Source organism: Uloborus diversus, chromosome 7, assembly GCF_026930045.1.
Source record: "Uloborus diversus isolate 005 chromosome 7, Udiv.v.3.1, whole genome shotgun sequence".
NCBI lineage: Eukaryota > Metazoa > Arthropoda > Arachnida > Araneae > Uloboridae > Uloborus > Uloborus diversus.
In genome coordinates, this window is record NC_072737.1 from 105,776,803 (window position 1) to 105,793,277 (window position 16,475).

Sequence of the window (16,475 nt, forward strand, 5' to 3'; positions counted from 1 at the left end):
ATGTATACTTTTTGTAAGAAAGAAAAAGATTGTAAAACAAGACTCATTAGCTTTTAAAAATGTTTTTATAATCATGTTATGACAGTAAGTGTAAAATAGTACCCCCTTATATAATTTTTGTTTGTTAAACAACTGGTTTCATTTTATTGTTACCAAATAATGTTAAACAAAATCTTCTGCATTTTTGTCAAGAGAGCAGGAAAACAAATGCATCTTAAACAAGCTGATGTGCGCATCACATGAATTCCTTTACGCCAATTTAATGATCATAGTTCCTTGGAGTAAACAAAGGAACACTTTAAATTTTTTTACTCCAAGTTTATTGCAAACTGAAGAAAAAAAAATATTTAAAACAGATTAATTTTCCTGATATTAGACAATTTTAATGTGATTCAATGGTTAACTCTCCAAATATTGCCAATAATGGCCAAAATGAAACCAGATAAAAAAAATATAAAATAATTTTAAAAAAAAACGCCTAATTTGTTGCCAAGTTGACAACAAAACTTGGAGACCAAAAGCTTGGTGATGCATCACTGAGTGTTTACCAAATTATAACACCACTTGAGTTTGCATTGAAATTAACGATGATTTCCCTCCGAAAAGGTATACAAGACCCCCTTTGGAATATCCAAATGCAACGAAAAAGGGAGGTGCAAAACTAGAGCCTACTAAGAGTTTACATCCAAATTTTAACCTTCTAGGACATAATATTTTTTAGTTATGCAAGATACATACGCACATACATACGTACATCATGAGAAAACTCGTTTTAATTTACTTGGGGATCGTCAAAATGGATATTTCGGGTGTCTATACATTCTTTGGTATAAATTCACGTGTGGTCGGGTTGAAAAAAAACTCAATATTAATTCGGGGGCGAGTAAAATGGAAACTAAGTACAATTTTCGAGTGAAATTTTTTTTTGCGAATACAATACTTCCTTTACTTTGAAAAACGAAGTAAAAAGCTTAACTTCATTCGAATTTCAAAAAGGTATAAAAATTTCTACCTCATTGTTTATTTATTATTTTATTGCCTCAATTTCTATATCCCTTTAGAAGTTATACTCACCAAAATCAGGAGAGTTGGCAACATTGCATTTTGTTTTGATTAACTTTCAATAAACATTAAAGGAAAAAGTTACTCTGCTGACTATCATATTTTCAGAGCAATAACTTATATGGTTTCATGAACAGTTTATTTCAAATTCATAAATTTGAGAAACATTTTTTTTTTTCTATCTTTATCATCTCTTTGAAATGACAGCTGAAGCAAGGAAACTAGCAAGGAATAAACAATTAAACTTCAAGGTTTTTCCTATTAAGAGTTTCATCATTAAATATTTTTATGGTAATTTTTTTGATGGCATATAGCAGTGAACTTTCGTTCAATTTTGAGAAAAATAATATGATACTTATAAACATTACACTTAAAAACATAACATGTTTTACACAACTTATTTCTGATGGGAAAAAAAAAATTTACCGGCAAAAACAGCCTCTGACAGGCACAAAGCTTGAATAACTTTTTCCATTCTTCACCTTCACTGCCATTTGGAAAATGAACACCATGGAATTCAAATGACAAACGACTTAAGACATCTACTGGCCATCTTAACAACTGAAAAAGCAATAACAATAATAAAACTGTTTAACATCTTTCATTTAAAAATAGCTGCAAAATATAATCAAACACCAAAAGTCTATCGCAAAAACCTTTTGTAATTTCCCTTTAAAAAAATAATTAAAAAAAAAAAAAAATTCTACAACAAAACTTAACACAATAGGACACATGGATAGTAATTGGATATTGTATATCACAGTAATTGGATATTGAAACCAAAAGGAAAAGAAAAGTTACTTCTTTTTATGCAGAGTGGAATTAAAATAATGTGAGATAGGAAAAAATCCAACTTCAAATTGGAGTGTAAGCTTTTAGAATAGTTTACTTAAAGCAGAAGCTGTTACTTGTAATTGGTTAAATAAATTTAGGAAATGCTCGATTTTTATTGAGAATTGATAAATCAGAAACAGCCTCGCTGGGCCCAAAGCCTATTGCCAGTCATCACATTTATATTTATTTGTATTAATGTATGTCCACTCTTTCATTACTCGAGGCTCACATCTCAAAAATATTAAGAAGATTCTCGCAAGTAGTACATACCTATAAATTTTCAAAATATTTTTAACATTTCAACATAATATGAGAAAATATGGAAATTAGGAAAAAGTTAAACCAATAAATGTTGTTATTATTACATGATACTTATTTTATTAGTGCAAGGTTTGCATCTATTTACCAGTAACCAATTTCTGAACATTTGGTCCAAATTTATGACATAACTAACCTTGGTTTTCAAATTGTAAAACCACATAAATCAGCTTTGTGGGTGGCACTTAGTGCAAAGGCAGTAGGTTGGGTATCACTGATGCATAAAATGAAAATACAGTTGAAGCCCACTATAACGAATCCAGGTATAACGGTCCCCCAGTTGTAGTAAATCTTTTAGTTGGTCCCAACTGGAGACCTATGTTTTTAGGGTATTTGCAAATGCTTGTAACAAACTCTAAACGCTGTACAATCAGCTATAGCAATCCAAAATTTCTATAATTTTTAGTTTTTCATAGCACTTGTTCCAGTTACGTTCCTTACGAATTTTTCCATAGGCAAACACTGTCTTTTGCAATAGTTACCCCTTTTTCACTGGAATTCTACAAACTAAACCACACTCCTCACCTATTGCTCATCTGATAATATTATGCTGTGAACTTCACTCTAACCGTAGCTAAATTAGACAAAAAAAAAAAAAAAAAAACATTCTGTAGGATTAAGTCAAATTTATTCTGAAATTGGAAAGAAGCGTGTCTATTCTCAATTTATCAGGGCTTTTTTATTTCTAAATTTACTATTAGTCTAAATTTACTATATTTGGCAGAAAAATCAACAAAACGTACATAAAAGCTTGAAAAAAAAAGCATTTTCCTACCTGCATTATGGATAAATGAAAATATACATTTCAATAGTTAGTAAATTACTGAGTACAATATAGTTAATATACTAATATTTAACTTAATTAATAATAATGAACAAATTTTAATGCATAAAATTAGCAGATTATTGCATACATGTGTGTCGGAGCTACAGGAACTCCTTGTTCAGTGCAAAGGTTTTTACATCCAAAAGCTCACCACTTTGCATTTAAAAAGGAGTTTCCTGAAACTCCAAAACACGTGTATGCAGTAATCTGCTAATTTTGTACATTAAAACATTGTTCATTACTATTTATGTCACTGCACAAAGGTATTTATTTTTTATTTAACTTAATGTTATACTTTTCACTAATACAAATATTGTGTAATAAGAACACTCATTAAAGAAGTATCTTAGCAAAAGTGGGCTTATTTTCGAAAAGTCGGATATAGTGTACCCTTGGTTATAGCGATCTCCTAAGTCAGTTCGCTGAAGGTTCGTTACAACGGGGTTTGACTACTTACATTAAAACAAAAGCAAGGAAAATATTGGAAGCTTACCTTGTTGTATAGCTGTTGACGATTTTGTTCGTCCACAATTATAATAAAGTGCAGCGGTTTCTCAGAAAATATAACAGTAGATTTCAATGTGACAAGAGTCTGGTTTAAACGATCTCCACATAATACAACAGCTATTTTGATTTCTTCGTCACAGTTTCCATAGCTAAAAGAGAGAACAAGATTCATATTACGTAAACGTTTCAAAAAAAAAGAAAGAAAAAAAAGCAAAGTTTACGCACGTTCTAAAATTTAACAAGTAAAAAATTCGATTTCAATAATAATAATACAAGACCAAGATACAAATCTAGGAAATTCATTAAACTTTCTCATTTTCTTTGGCTGTCTCTAGATCTATTTTAACTACAGGAGTGCACCCACCTAGGGGGGGGGGGGGTCACAGTGCAGACTGCACCATTGAAATTTTTAAGGAGGGGTTATTTTGAGGGGTATTTTTCCTATTTTTAGAGGGGTGCTCTTCTTTTTTTTTGGGGGGGGGGGGGTCATTGCAATATTTAGGGTAGGGTGCCTTAACCCTAGGAGGAGTGAGCATAATTTATTCTTTGCACTAATTGCATACCTCAACTACAATGAGTTGAGAAAGGAAAGCTTTAGTACAATACAAAATTTTAGGTGAACTTTGCTCCCAGATTTTGCAAATTTATGCGTCAAAAAAAAATTTTAGACATGAAATATAACTAAAAACTACGTTATTTCTAACACTCAAAAAAACTAAATCATTAATTAATGGTGAAACCAGTGACTAGTGGTACCCAACCTTTTTCTGCTGAAGGTCCCCACCACGTATTAAAATGATGCTCACGAACTAGAATACATGTAAAATTTTAAAATTTCTCTAAATAACATAGGAAAATATTTAAAAAATTCAAGAAATTTTAAAAACAATTATTATCGCTATCATTACTTGATGCTTTATTTATTAATCACATCTGTTTTTCAGAGACCTATCTTTGAATATTTGGCTCCAAATTTGTAACATTGTCATTAATCGTGCTGTTTGATTTGTAGAATATAAACAAAACAAGGGGCCATACATCAGCTTCTAGGGCTTTAGTTTGGGCAACAATAACATAGACTATATATCCTACATCAATTTAGTAAAAATTTTTAGACGTTAATTGTCTGAAGACAGGTCCATCATAAAAAGGTCAAAGGTTCTCCCCCCCCCCCCCCCTTTTTTTGAAAAATTAATGCTTTGGCATAAAAGTGGGTGTGGCTTTGTTGATTCCCGATTAAAGCAGCATTTAATCCTACCCCCCACCCCCCTTCCGGGAAAAATCAGGATGACTGCCCTATGCTAACTGGAGAAACTTTAATAATTTTTTTCAGCATACTATGGAGCAATAAGAGTTCATTAGTTCATCTCATCACATCGTTAATACGACTATATAAATCATAATTTTACTTTAAGTAAAATGACCCAGTCTTTAGCAACATTGTTCGCTTGACAGGTCCCATCTTGTGGAAACAATTCTTTCTGCGGGCATCTGCCCTGTGAAAGGGTTAAATAAATAACTTACATGGTTAAATTTAGTAAATTAGGTTTAAATTAGTTGCCAGTAAAAGCTCTCATTTAGGCATAATACCACTAATTTATAAATACTAATGTTCAAAAATAGTTACCGGAAAATACTATCATTCGAATAACTTTTTAATTTTTTACTGAGCAGATGTAAAGTTTTTGGTTCACCGAGATTTACACCAGTAGCTTGAGACCTAGTAGTGTTCACATTCTTCAGGGAAAAATGTTTATCTATGAGTAAATTCAAAGTTGAAACGTCACTTTTTCGAGAAATATAGTACAGAAGAATAGTAAACGAGATTACAAATAAGAGAGCGAGCCGTGTAAAAAATTTTGCATGCTGATTTCTCAACATCACTTATTTTACAGTAAAATTCATATTTTTCGTCCAATTTAAAGTATCTGTTTCAAGCTGAATCCACTAGATTATTATACCGAGAATCAAAAACGATTTCATTGCTCTTAATATTCAGTATTTCCATATCTTTTTACTTCCATTACATTCGAACTGTATGTTTGTTTACTTAAGATATACTATAAGTGAAAGTTGAAGTGTACAAAAATGCTTTAGGTTGCGTTCGACGAGCTCGACCGAGAGCGACCGGTTAGTTAAACACGTGACAGCTAATGATCACCTGCTCCAATCAACCAATCAACTGCTTAGAATGGTAACCGCTGTGGTAACCGGTTGATCATAGAACGATTCGGTTAGTAACCAGTTACTTACTGGTTGACCGGTGAGTTTCGTCGAACGCAACCAAAGAGGCAAAAATTCACTTTCTTCTTTGAAAAAAAAAAACTGAAGTGAATTCACTAAGAGGTATAAAATCAAAATAAACAAAGCGAGTCCGACCCAACCGATGATTCATGAATTGGAAAATTTGAATTTTATTTGCTTTTTCCTAATGTTATTGAATTTAGTTGAAGTTTATTTGAGTCATGGAGAGTGATTATGATTGTTTGATAGTTTTGAAAATTCCTTGTAGGATCTGTAATCTGCTTAAAATTTCTATTATAATGTAACCTCCTTTTCTGTTTCTCCTTGCCCTAATATTTTGTTTCATCATAATGCTATATATAACTTCGTTCAGCACACTACATGTCGTGAATTTTTTGATTTTATTTCATTATGCTACTGGTGCCTTAAGACCTCGTGGTGTGCCTTTGCCAAGTGAGTTCTTTTTTCCTGCATAGCACGAAAATACTTGAATGACAATTTTAAGCAGCTTATCAGACGTTTTACTGCATGAAGTAGGGTTTAATTCTATATAAAAGAAGTTTGCTGTTCAAATATTGCCCTTTTTATTACATTAGTTTGAAATCATTAGAGCCAAATAAATTGTTGAGCCAAATTTTGTTTCTATAAAGCAGTTTGTTTTTGACTGTGCCATCTAATTCCTATTGATCTAATTTAATAAACATGTTCAAACGTAAAAATACATTTATTAAATAAGACATAACATAAACATGTATCAAACTGTACTTGCCATGTGTTCTAGGTTGTCCAAAATGAAGATCTGTTAGGCTCATTTTCTAATCCAAAAATATAAAATGGTTAAAGAAAAATAATGACATGCAAAAATCTTCTTTTCATGCATATTCAAATCAAAGTATAGGACCCGAATTTCGAAACTCAAAATTCTGGAAGATTCGAAACCCGAAACTTTTCCCTATAATTTAAAATTTAAAAAAAAAAAAGAATCTGGTTGAAACCTTTTTTTTTTCATTTTAAATGCTCAAAACAAGGTTTATTTAATTTAACCTATAACCGAGTGCTCGTAAAAAACGAGTTTGAAAAAATCATGAACATTCATATAAACTTGCTTATTAATGATATTCTTATTATTTCTAGTTAATTTGCTTCGAATTACCTTGTTGCCTCATTGTATCTTTCTTGTGCACCCAAAAAAAGCGACACTTGCACCCTTGACTTCGAAAAAATGTTTACGTTTTTCTGCAGATCAAAAGACATTGAAGTTCAGTTTCAATTACTTCACATTTTTTATTATATTATCAACATTGCTTCATTATTTTTTTTATCTGCATTTGCTTGAATTTGAGCTGCAATATCCTCGGAAGTATAACTCGAAAGTGATAACATATTGTCGTCTACAAATGTACATTATTCAAATGCTTTTCTAGTCTACAAATCTAGTACTGTCAACACTTGTTTTCAGGATGTATGTCTCAAGACTAACTTTCGATTGACTTCGGAAAGTTAAGGACTTTTTTCCAAGAAAGAATGAGCTGAGCTGAAAGTCAATAGAAATTTTATGAATCACAAAAAAATTGCTCACTTCAAGCGAGGTTTGCTTGTTAAAAGCAAGTTATGCTCCTATAGACTTAACATTGTATCAACCAAATCTTCCAGATTTCCTCGCTAAATCCAGGTTCTCGTTAAATCAGGGCCTGTTATAAGCGAGTTTGACTGTAGTAATGATTATCTCTTCTTTTCCATGATTTGCCATATTATTTAGAAATATTTTAAAGTTGTACTAAAATTTGATATTTGTTCTGACCCACAAGATACACCTTAATATGAGGTCAGCCTTTGGGATTGTATTTTATAAAAGTTTTAATTTAATATTAGTTCTTTTTACAATAATGCATGATTTTTCTTGCAGCAAAAATATTTTACGATCCAAGTCAACAGTTTCGTTGTTTAGATGGATCAGGATCATTTCCTTTCCATTTTGTAAATGATGACTTTTGTGACTGTGATGATGGATCTGATGAGCCAGGTATGCGTTTTTTTTTTTTGGGCACTGATAACTGATATTGCCATAATTACCCATGAGGGCGGGGGGGGGGGGAGCAGGGGGGGCTAAAGCCCAACTATCAATGATTTTTCTGAAACCACTCTTTCTTAAAATAAAGTTGAAGCTGATATGTAATGAAATGTAATTTAAAACATTTCAACTGAAGCCATTAATACATGACTTATTAAAACCTTCTTTACTTTAAAATTTTTTTAATTTTAACCTTCATTGGTGTAAATATTTTACTAAATTTTTACATTTATAGAACTATAAAAATGTGTTCCACATGTCTTAACGGAAGAAAACAAAAACATGATCTCCCTTGGAATGGATAAAAGTGCGTCGAATTTTAAATCCGAAATATTTTTATGTGTACCTACAGTCAAGTTCCGACTTACGCGAGGGATGCGTTCCAAGACTCCTCGCATTAGTCGAAATTTCTCATTGTGGAAAAGTGTACGTATACATATTTTTTAGAAACATACCAAATTCTTTTAGACACTTATAAACCCCCCTCAAGCTGCTTTAAAGCATTCCTCAACTGTACATCACAGTTTATTACATAAAGAATTGAACTTTTACTGTATTTGAAAAATAACACAAGCTGTTTTAATCAACATGAACTACTTTAAGATGCGCAAAACGAATGACCAATCGGAGGAAAAGACTTAAATAAAACACTGTACGTGCAGTATGTAGTAATAATAAAATGCTGCACTATAACATTACTGTACAGTAGATACAGTAATGATAGTTATGAGTTAAAAAATGAAGATGATGATGCTCCATGATTTTATCGTTATCTAATACATTTTTAAATATGGTTGCTTTGCCTTTTTTTAAATAATGTTTCCATTTATGGCAAAAACCCCTCTAATTGATCTCTTCAATCCACAATACAAGAGTAGCTTCCATTTTCATAATATGTAGGGGAGAGTGGTAATGAATGGGCTAGTTTTCGGTTTTTAGTTTTTGTAATTTTTTCTAATATTTTTTTAGCTCAGAATTGGCTCTTTAGTTATTTTATTTATTTGATTACATAAAAAAGTCATACAAGTTGGATTAGAAAATGTCTATAATGAAAGATAATAGAAAATAAAAATATAGAAATTTGGCCCATTCAAGCCCACCCATGGGGCTGAATGGGCCATTGAAGGTAATGAACTGGTCACAAATGAATTCAATGAAAACATGTGGAATTGATCTCTTAAAAAAATTTCTTACATAAATAAAAATACAAGCAAATATTATCATTTATTTCATTACAACTACTTTTAAATTTTATACATTTTTCTAATAATTAAAATTTTAATTTTTTTTAACTCAATGTTATCAGTGACAAAGTGTTAATAATAATTAAGAATTATTATTTAGATTTTCAAATAGACAAGTAATTTTTAAATAACGTATTATTTAGATATGCACCAGCCTACAAAAGCAAAAAATAGGACATTTTCAAAAAATATATATAAAATCAAGAAAGTAAAAGCAAACAATTCTACTATAACCTATTTATTAAATACTGGATGGAATCACTCATATCAAATTCAAATGGTGAAATACTGGTAGATATGGCCAATAAATGGAAAGTTCATCTTAATCATTTATAGAATTTCACTTTTGTTTCTAGTAAATAGCTAATATTTCTTAGTGTTAAAATGAACAAATTTTAGAAATCACTATAACCCTATTCTTATAAGACAGTAGTCGAAGTCTAAGACAGCCAGTTATGTCTAATATTAAAGAGAAAATCAGAAAAAAAGAGAAAAACCATATTTTGGTGGCCCATTCATAACCATGATATAGTGGCCCATTCAGCCCCACCTATACTTCTGGAATATATTCAAGTTTTTTTAATACATGAAATTGCAAATAACGTCAAAATGCATCTTAAAATTAGTTTACAAATATGGAAAGACTTGCTACCACACATATTTGTAGTGAAATAACAGACACTTTTTAGCTAGTATTTATTTTATTGAAAAGGGAAAAAATTACTTTTGAATCAGATTCTTGATCATCCTACTCTCATGGAAAAACAACTTCTCTCAAACAATTGAAAACTGGATAAGTTAAGTAGAACAAATAGCTCCATGTATTAGTGTGGCATTTAAAATAATTTTATCAAAATACTTTTTCATATTTTATTAGTGGCCCATTCATTACCACTCTCCCCTACTTTGCTTAGATATTGTTCTGAAAGCTACAATATTGAAACTAAGTTCCTGAACTTTTACGGATATCTTTTTGTTTTGACATATCAATTTTATGTATGGTAGATTCACTCATGCTTGTTGTCGTGCTACCGTCGACTTTTTATAGTTGTTCAAGCATATCGAGAACTTTAACCTTTTTTTTTGTCAGAAACTTTCTTTCTTTCTCCCGTCTTCAAACTTTAGATGCAACAGCGCATTAAGATGCCATTACATTTCATCAACTTTAATATTTAGAATTAGAAATAATAACGCAATGTGTAAACTAGTTTGGTGTGGGAACTTTAGATATCAGTGATGCTAAAGGGATGTAATAATATGACGAAATCAGTATTTAGTAACCAATAATGAAGCCAATACTTCCTTCAAAAACAATTCGTGTTGTTGACTAGGTATTAAAGTTAGCTATAAATTTGTTACTCCTTGAAAATTCGTGTTATAGCCATTTCGCGTAAGTTGAATTGCGTTTTAGTGGGAGTCGACTATATCTAACTTTCTTTTATTACTTTATTAACAGAAGAAGAAAGAAGTGAAAGTTTTCCCCCCTTTAAATTATTAATGCCTTAAAATGTATGAACGCATAGCACCTTCTCCCCCCAAAGCTTACACATATGGGCACACAAGGTTATTGTAATTTTTGTTTTGGATATTAATTTTGAAGGAACATATGAAGCATATTCTTCGCATCATAATTGCAAACAATTGTTAAAAAAGTGCAAAATTTAGAGGTGCATATCACATATAATATGGTTTTCTTATTATATATATATATATATTTTTTTTTTTTTTGGATATAAAAGGTTTTTTGAGAAGCTCTATCTGGTACCATACTGATGTTTTAGGCTTTAGAAAATTGTGTCTGTTTGAGAAACCCACATTTTATTTTTCATATTAACCACAGAAATAGGGTGAATTTCCCACCCAGAAGTTGCAGCCTGGGGCAGGGGTCCCAGGGCCGACAAGAGGCGCCATGCCTAGTGGGAAACTAGGGGCCAATCCCTTGAGGGGGCCTAGTTCGGAATGGGAGAATTATAAATTTGACAAATTTTATGGGGGAAGGCTGTCCTGATGACCAAACTGACAAGGGGGTTCACCTTGGCTCTAGGCTGCCCTGAGGGGTCAGGCTTGCTCCCTTTAGATCTGGCACCAGAATTTTAAAAATAATTAAGTACTAAGAAAATAGATTTTCCTGACTTTTATAAAAACAGCTAAACGAGTTGTCCCTTTTTAAAAATAAATTTCAGAGGAAAGACCATTAGTTTATCCCCCACCCCACCCCTTCCCATGCATTTTCATTGCTTTTCCAGTGGGATTTTTGAAACTTAATTTCTCAACACTCGATTTATGTTCATTGCCAAAAAAAGTATTATTTTCAATAAAAAGGCTGATTGTTTTTAAAATCTTAAACTTCCAAGCCATTCAATATCTTTATGTTTTTTCATCCAGGAACATCTGCCTGTGCAAATGGTGTTTTTAGCTGCTTGAATCATGGACATAAAGCAGTCACTTTGCCATCCTCTAGGGTGAATGATGGCATTTGTGGTAAGAAATTATTTTTCCCCCTGTTTCAAAACTAATTAAATATGATATTTCTCTTTGAAAAATGTTGATTGTGTTTCCATTGTTATTCTTTTCCTCAAAAACAAAATAAAATTTGACTAAACATACTTTTCGGGACATGGCTAAAAAGAGTTTAGTCCTTTCGTTGGAAGATTTCAAATTCCCAGACATTGATCGGGATACTTTTTGCCTTTGAACTTGCAGAGAAGAGGATTTTTTGGAAGTAATTGGCGATCTCTTTTTATATCAAGTTACTATTCAGAGTACTCAGCATCAGGGTTTGAAAACATCACAATATTTGGTGAATTCCAGGAAAAAAAGGACATGACACTTGAATTTTAAAAATTAATATTTTGTCTCTTGCCATATACCAATCTCTTCAGAAATAAATGAATTTCTTGAATCTCAACCTGTTTTTCCCAAATAGTTTGCTGACTTTCAGAAAATCAAGTGCAAAATCAAGTTTTTCCTTTGTGTTTTTACAGAGCAAAACAATCTCTTTTTTGATATATACTGTAATTTCAATAAACTTGCTATCAGAATATATTATTTAGGTTAACTTTTATCTTTTGAATGTCTAGTTAAACTTTTTGGTAAGTAATTTAAAATTTCTTTGTTTTCAACCATGAAATAGGTCTATTACTAAGGTGACAATTTGATGCCCTTCTGTTACCAAAATACTACGTCTCAGTTAGTTCACAAAAAAACCTATTGGGAAAAGAAACTATTTTTTTTTAATGCAAAGCAGAATTATGTCCCTCCTCAGGGAGGCATAGTTATAATTTTAATAGATAATTAATTTATATGGTTTTAATGGTAGCAGAAGGGCAAAAAAATACGATAACAGAAGAACATTTATCTAAAAGCTGATATGGGATAAAATTTTAGAATGCTAGTAGAAAACAAACTATTGTTTAAAGTTAGTAGTCACGTTTAAAACATATATAAGTAGTATTCATACAAAAATTATTTGTGCTTCCATTTAAAAAATAAACTTTTATTTAAATTATTTTTTTTAATGTTTCGTCATTTTACTTCTTCTATTGTATGTGATGAAAATCATGAAAACTACACTTAAAAATTCCTATGCATATGAAAATCATTTTTTTTATTACATGTTTGTGATATGAGAAAATAATTTAAGCAGACACATTTGCTAACGAACTTGAAACTAATACTGGAACAATACAATATTGAAACTATTTTCAGATTTGTTGCCACAAGGCACAGGAAAGGACTGTTGAGAGCACTGATTTAACTGTTAAATGTACCATGAAGATATCAGTAAATTCAAAGATCAACTTTCGAAAAGTTGGAGTAATATCCATTCTCATTCTGACGCACAAAATATGCACAATTTGAACTCTAGCAAGTTATGTTATTGAATATAGCAAGTACTTCAACAAATCGAAGGAGATTTCACTTAAAAGTCAACAGACTGACAGTTATAAATAACTTTAAAAATGAAGATACAGCGGAATCAAAACACTAAATCATAAGAATATGTCAAAGGATTCATTAATGCTCTTGTTAGTTATTACAAGTTTTGTTAGTTGGATGGAAGGGAAAGAAGTTAACAATGAGCAATGTTGAACAGGTACTTCATATAGAAGATGAAGTAATAGAAATATTGTGTTTGAGAATGCATAATAATGTTTGAATGATCTTTGTGTTCCCTGAGAAAGAAGATAATTGTTCTATAGATTCTGATAAAGTTCTTGAGTATTTAAAGAATTTCGAACTGTAATAGATGACTCAGGCATTATATATCATTGTTTCAGGCTGCTCTATTAGCTGAATAAATGTTTGTAAGCTGATACTGTCGGACCTCAATTTAACGAATTCATCGGGACCCAAACTTTTATATGTTAAATCAGGGCTATTCGTAATATCTGGGTGCCACAAAAAGATGCACTTACCTTATCTAAAAACCCAAATAAGCAACTACACAAAAATATCCAAAATTAGAAAATGTACACGTTTTATCCAGCATTCTACAACTTATTAAACACTAGTTAGTTTTAAATTTTAAAGTACTGAGTAATAGATGTTTGAAAATTTCCTTGATACTAGACTCGAAATACAGTCAAGCCCGCTTATTAGAATATCGGTTAAAATAATATCCCTCTTAATGTAATACATTTTCAATGTACCAAACCGTTAATGTTCATTATTTTAATCCCGTTCAATGGAATATCCCGTTTATTAGAGTAATTTTTGTGAAAAATTGACTATTCCATTAAGCGAGCTCAACTGTAGTTCTCTTTCAACTTTATGGAGAGAAGAAAATACTATGTTGTTCACAGCCTGCTTCATGAGATATGTTTTTTCGCTATCAGAATCGCTATTATACCTATATCTACCTCATCCATAAAAATTGCTGAATCCAAGAAAAGTATTTTTCTGCTTCGAACAAGATAGATACATCATTTGGAAAAGAATCCAATATTTCCTAACTCAAATTAAGAAAAAAATATCTGTCTCTTAAAATAATTTGTTAGTTTGGGGTTTGTTACTCGGTAAATAGGGGGTTTTGCCTTCACTTTAATCAGGGAAAAAGAAAAATTCGCAAAATCCCGAAATTCATTAAACCGAGGTCCGTCTGTATTTACCAAGTTTAATTGTTTTGGACTTCTTGTCTTGATCTTCATTGAGGATTGATCAATTATTAGGTCTAGACTAGCTGATAACAGAGCCTGTTGCTGGTTGTCATATTTGTATTGTATTTGTGTTTTTACACAGCTAAGTCTCTCTTTGAAACCTCCATGATTTTACTGTAAAAAATATGTAAGTTTGTAAAGAGGTTAAAGAGTCCGGAAGTTTCTTTTATACATTAAATTTGAGCTGTAAAAAAACTTTGTTTTGCAGTTTTAAATACTTTGTATTTGTTTATTCAGAGGACTTTTGTATTGCTTATTATTTTTTATCATAATCATTCTGTTTTTCAGACTGTTGTGATTCAAGTGATGAATACAATAGCCCCGTTGACTGCTTCAATCATTGCAAGTAATTATCTTTCCCCACCATTTATTTATTCCCCACCATATGAATTTCCCTCTCCTCCTTCAAAGGAATAAATAAATCAGAAAAATACTTTTTATTTTTCATAATTTTTTTTCAAAGGCATTTAAAATGTAAGAAAACAATATCCACAGCATGAAAATTTAATGTAGTCTTTGACAGGAAAAAAAATGGAGCCAATTTAGTTAGTAATGTGGATGATGCTGCGTGTTTGTTTTAAATACAGAATTTAAAATTAACTGCAAGGAACTGTAGGAAGCATGTTTAAGGATGGAGAGGAACCAATTTTATGCACTATGTGTGAGCTGTTTTATTTATATAATCTTCATTTTGAAAAAAAAAGGCGTGTTTAAACTGTGATTTTTGCAAAGCATTTTATTGTCATTCTAATTTACTGTCCTCAGGGACCTTTTTCGGAGACTTTCCCAAGCATTTAAAATCGATAAGCTGAGAAATGGAGAGGTACGGGGATCTTTAGGGTGTCAGGTCATTTTGTCTTATGGGGAAAAGTATAATTTTAATAATATCATTACTGATCATCAAAACAATAGAAACCTTTACTGCTACTACAAGATTTTCTTTCTTTTTAATATCTCACCACCAAAATTATATTTAGCTGTAATATTCTAAAATGTCTAAAACTTATTTTTTAGGAAACCCCTTTGTTAAAATGTGTAGTGTAGGTTTTAAGAATGAAACGTTTCATACTTTTCACAGCAATTATAGGCATTTAAAAATTTCCTTTTCAGACAAAATACTGCACTTTAAGCTAATTTTAATTATAGCATTTATGCAAAAGAAAGATAAACAAGAGTCAAAGCTTTTTGAAACTTAGCAAACACTATTGCTAAAGAATAACTAGCATAGTACAAAGCAGGTTTTGCTGGTGTTTCGAGCGTTCATAGTTTTTGATGTCACTGCTAGCCACACCCCTTATTTGGAACATTCGTTTTTCAAATGGCTTTAACCAATAAATTATAAGAATTGATTTTGTGTGTGTGTGTATGTATGTGGTGCTTATTTCTTTTTAAATTTGCTTAGTGTTTCAACTGTTGAAGCTGCCAATTTTGGTAGAAGGAAATAACTTTAATACCTTGTCTTGAACTGTACTTGAATGCAATAAAAAAAAATCATTAATTAATAACTAAATTAAAAGCAAAGGTTAAGGTTTTCAAAATTTATTTTACTTTCAGTGAGCTCAAAATTTAAAAGCAAAACTCAATTTATTTCCTTATTAAAAAGTTGAATTATATTAAGTTAGAATATGGAGTAAAATCAACATAAATTTAAAAATTAGTCAAGCAATTTCTTTAATACCTTTTTGGAAAACTTATTCCTTCTATTTTTAGAATTTAAAAATAAAATTCAGATGTTATGCACTATTTTCATTACCCCCTCCCTCCTTGTTACAAACTCACAATTTCATGAACCTTCCACCCCACTCCCTCAAAGCATGACATCTTTTGTAGACAAAATTTGTATTTATTCTAAGGAATTATTCTTCTGTTTTGCAATACTTTGTTTTTTTTTTTTTCCCCATAAGGGTTATTCTGCAAAAAGTAACTTTTCTGTCACATACATTTTACACTAAAAACTTTAATTTCATGAAAAATATATCTATTTAAACCTGCCAACACAGTTCTAATAATATTTTTTATTTTTGTATATTTTTGGTTCACAACATTCTCACCTCCGTGGCATGTCACACACCTTATGTGACTGTTTTTGTTGCTTAATAACTTGTATATACTTATTTATTTATTATTCCTTTTACAAGTGTCTCAAATACCAATTGTTTAGGGATATTTAATATTGTGTTTTAGTTCATTTTAGAAGGATAAGGTGTCAT

The 16,475-nt window shown here is 30.9% G+C and overlaps 2 protein-coding genes across 2 annotated transcripts in view; one reads left to right on the top strand and one right to left on the bottom strand.

Moving 5' to 3' along the window:
- LOC129226827 (glucoside xylosyltransferase 1-like) overlaps window positions 1–5,571 on the bottom strand; it is a 31,997-nt gene extending 26,426 nt beyond the window's left edge. Inside the window, exons 1-4 of the mRNA XM_054861454.1 lie at window positions 5,566–5,571; window positions 5,175–5,284; window positions 3,534–3,696; window positions 1,489–1,623 (exon numbers count right to left, since the gene is read on the bottom strand). Of these exons, the coding sequence (XP_054717429.1) occupies window positions 1,489–1,623; window positions 3,534–3,696; window positions 5,175–5,284; window positions 5,566–5,571 (414 nt within the window). The remainder of the gene's footprint in view (window positions 1–1,488; window positions 1,624–3,533; window positions 3,697–5,174; window positions 5,285–5,565) is intronic.
- Window positions 5,572–5,925: 354 nt separating this feature from the next.
- The window catches only part of LOC129227020 (glucosidase 2 subunit beta-like), a 46,546-nt gene continuing 35,996 nt past the window's right edge, over window positions 5,926–16,475 (top strand). Inside the window, exons 1-4 of the mRNA XM_054861651.1 lie at window positions 5,926–6,244; window positions 7,698–7,814; window positions 11,492–11,587; window positions 14,554–14,611. Coding sequence (XP_054717626.1) covers window positions 6,142–6,244; window positions 7,698–7,814; window positions 11,492–11,587; window positions 14,554–14,611 — 374 coding nt within the window. The 5' untranslated portion in view covers window positions 5,926–6,141. The remainder of the gene's footprint in view (window positions 6,245–7,697; window positions 7,815–11,491; window positions 11,588–14,553; window positions 14,612–16,475) is intronic.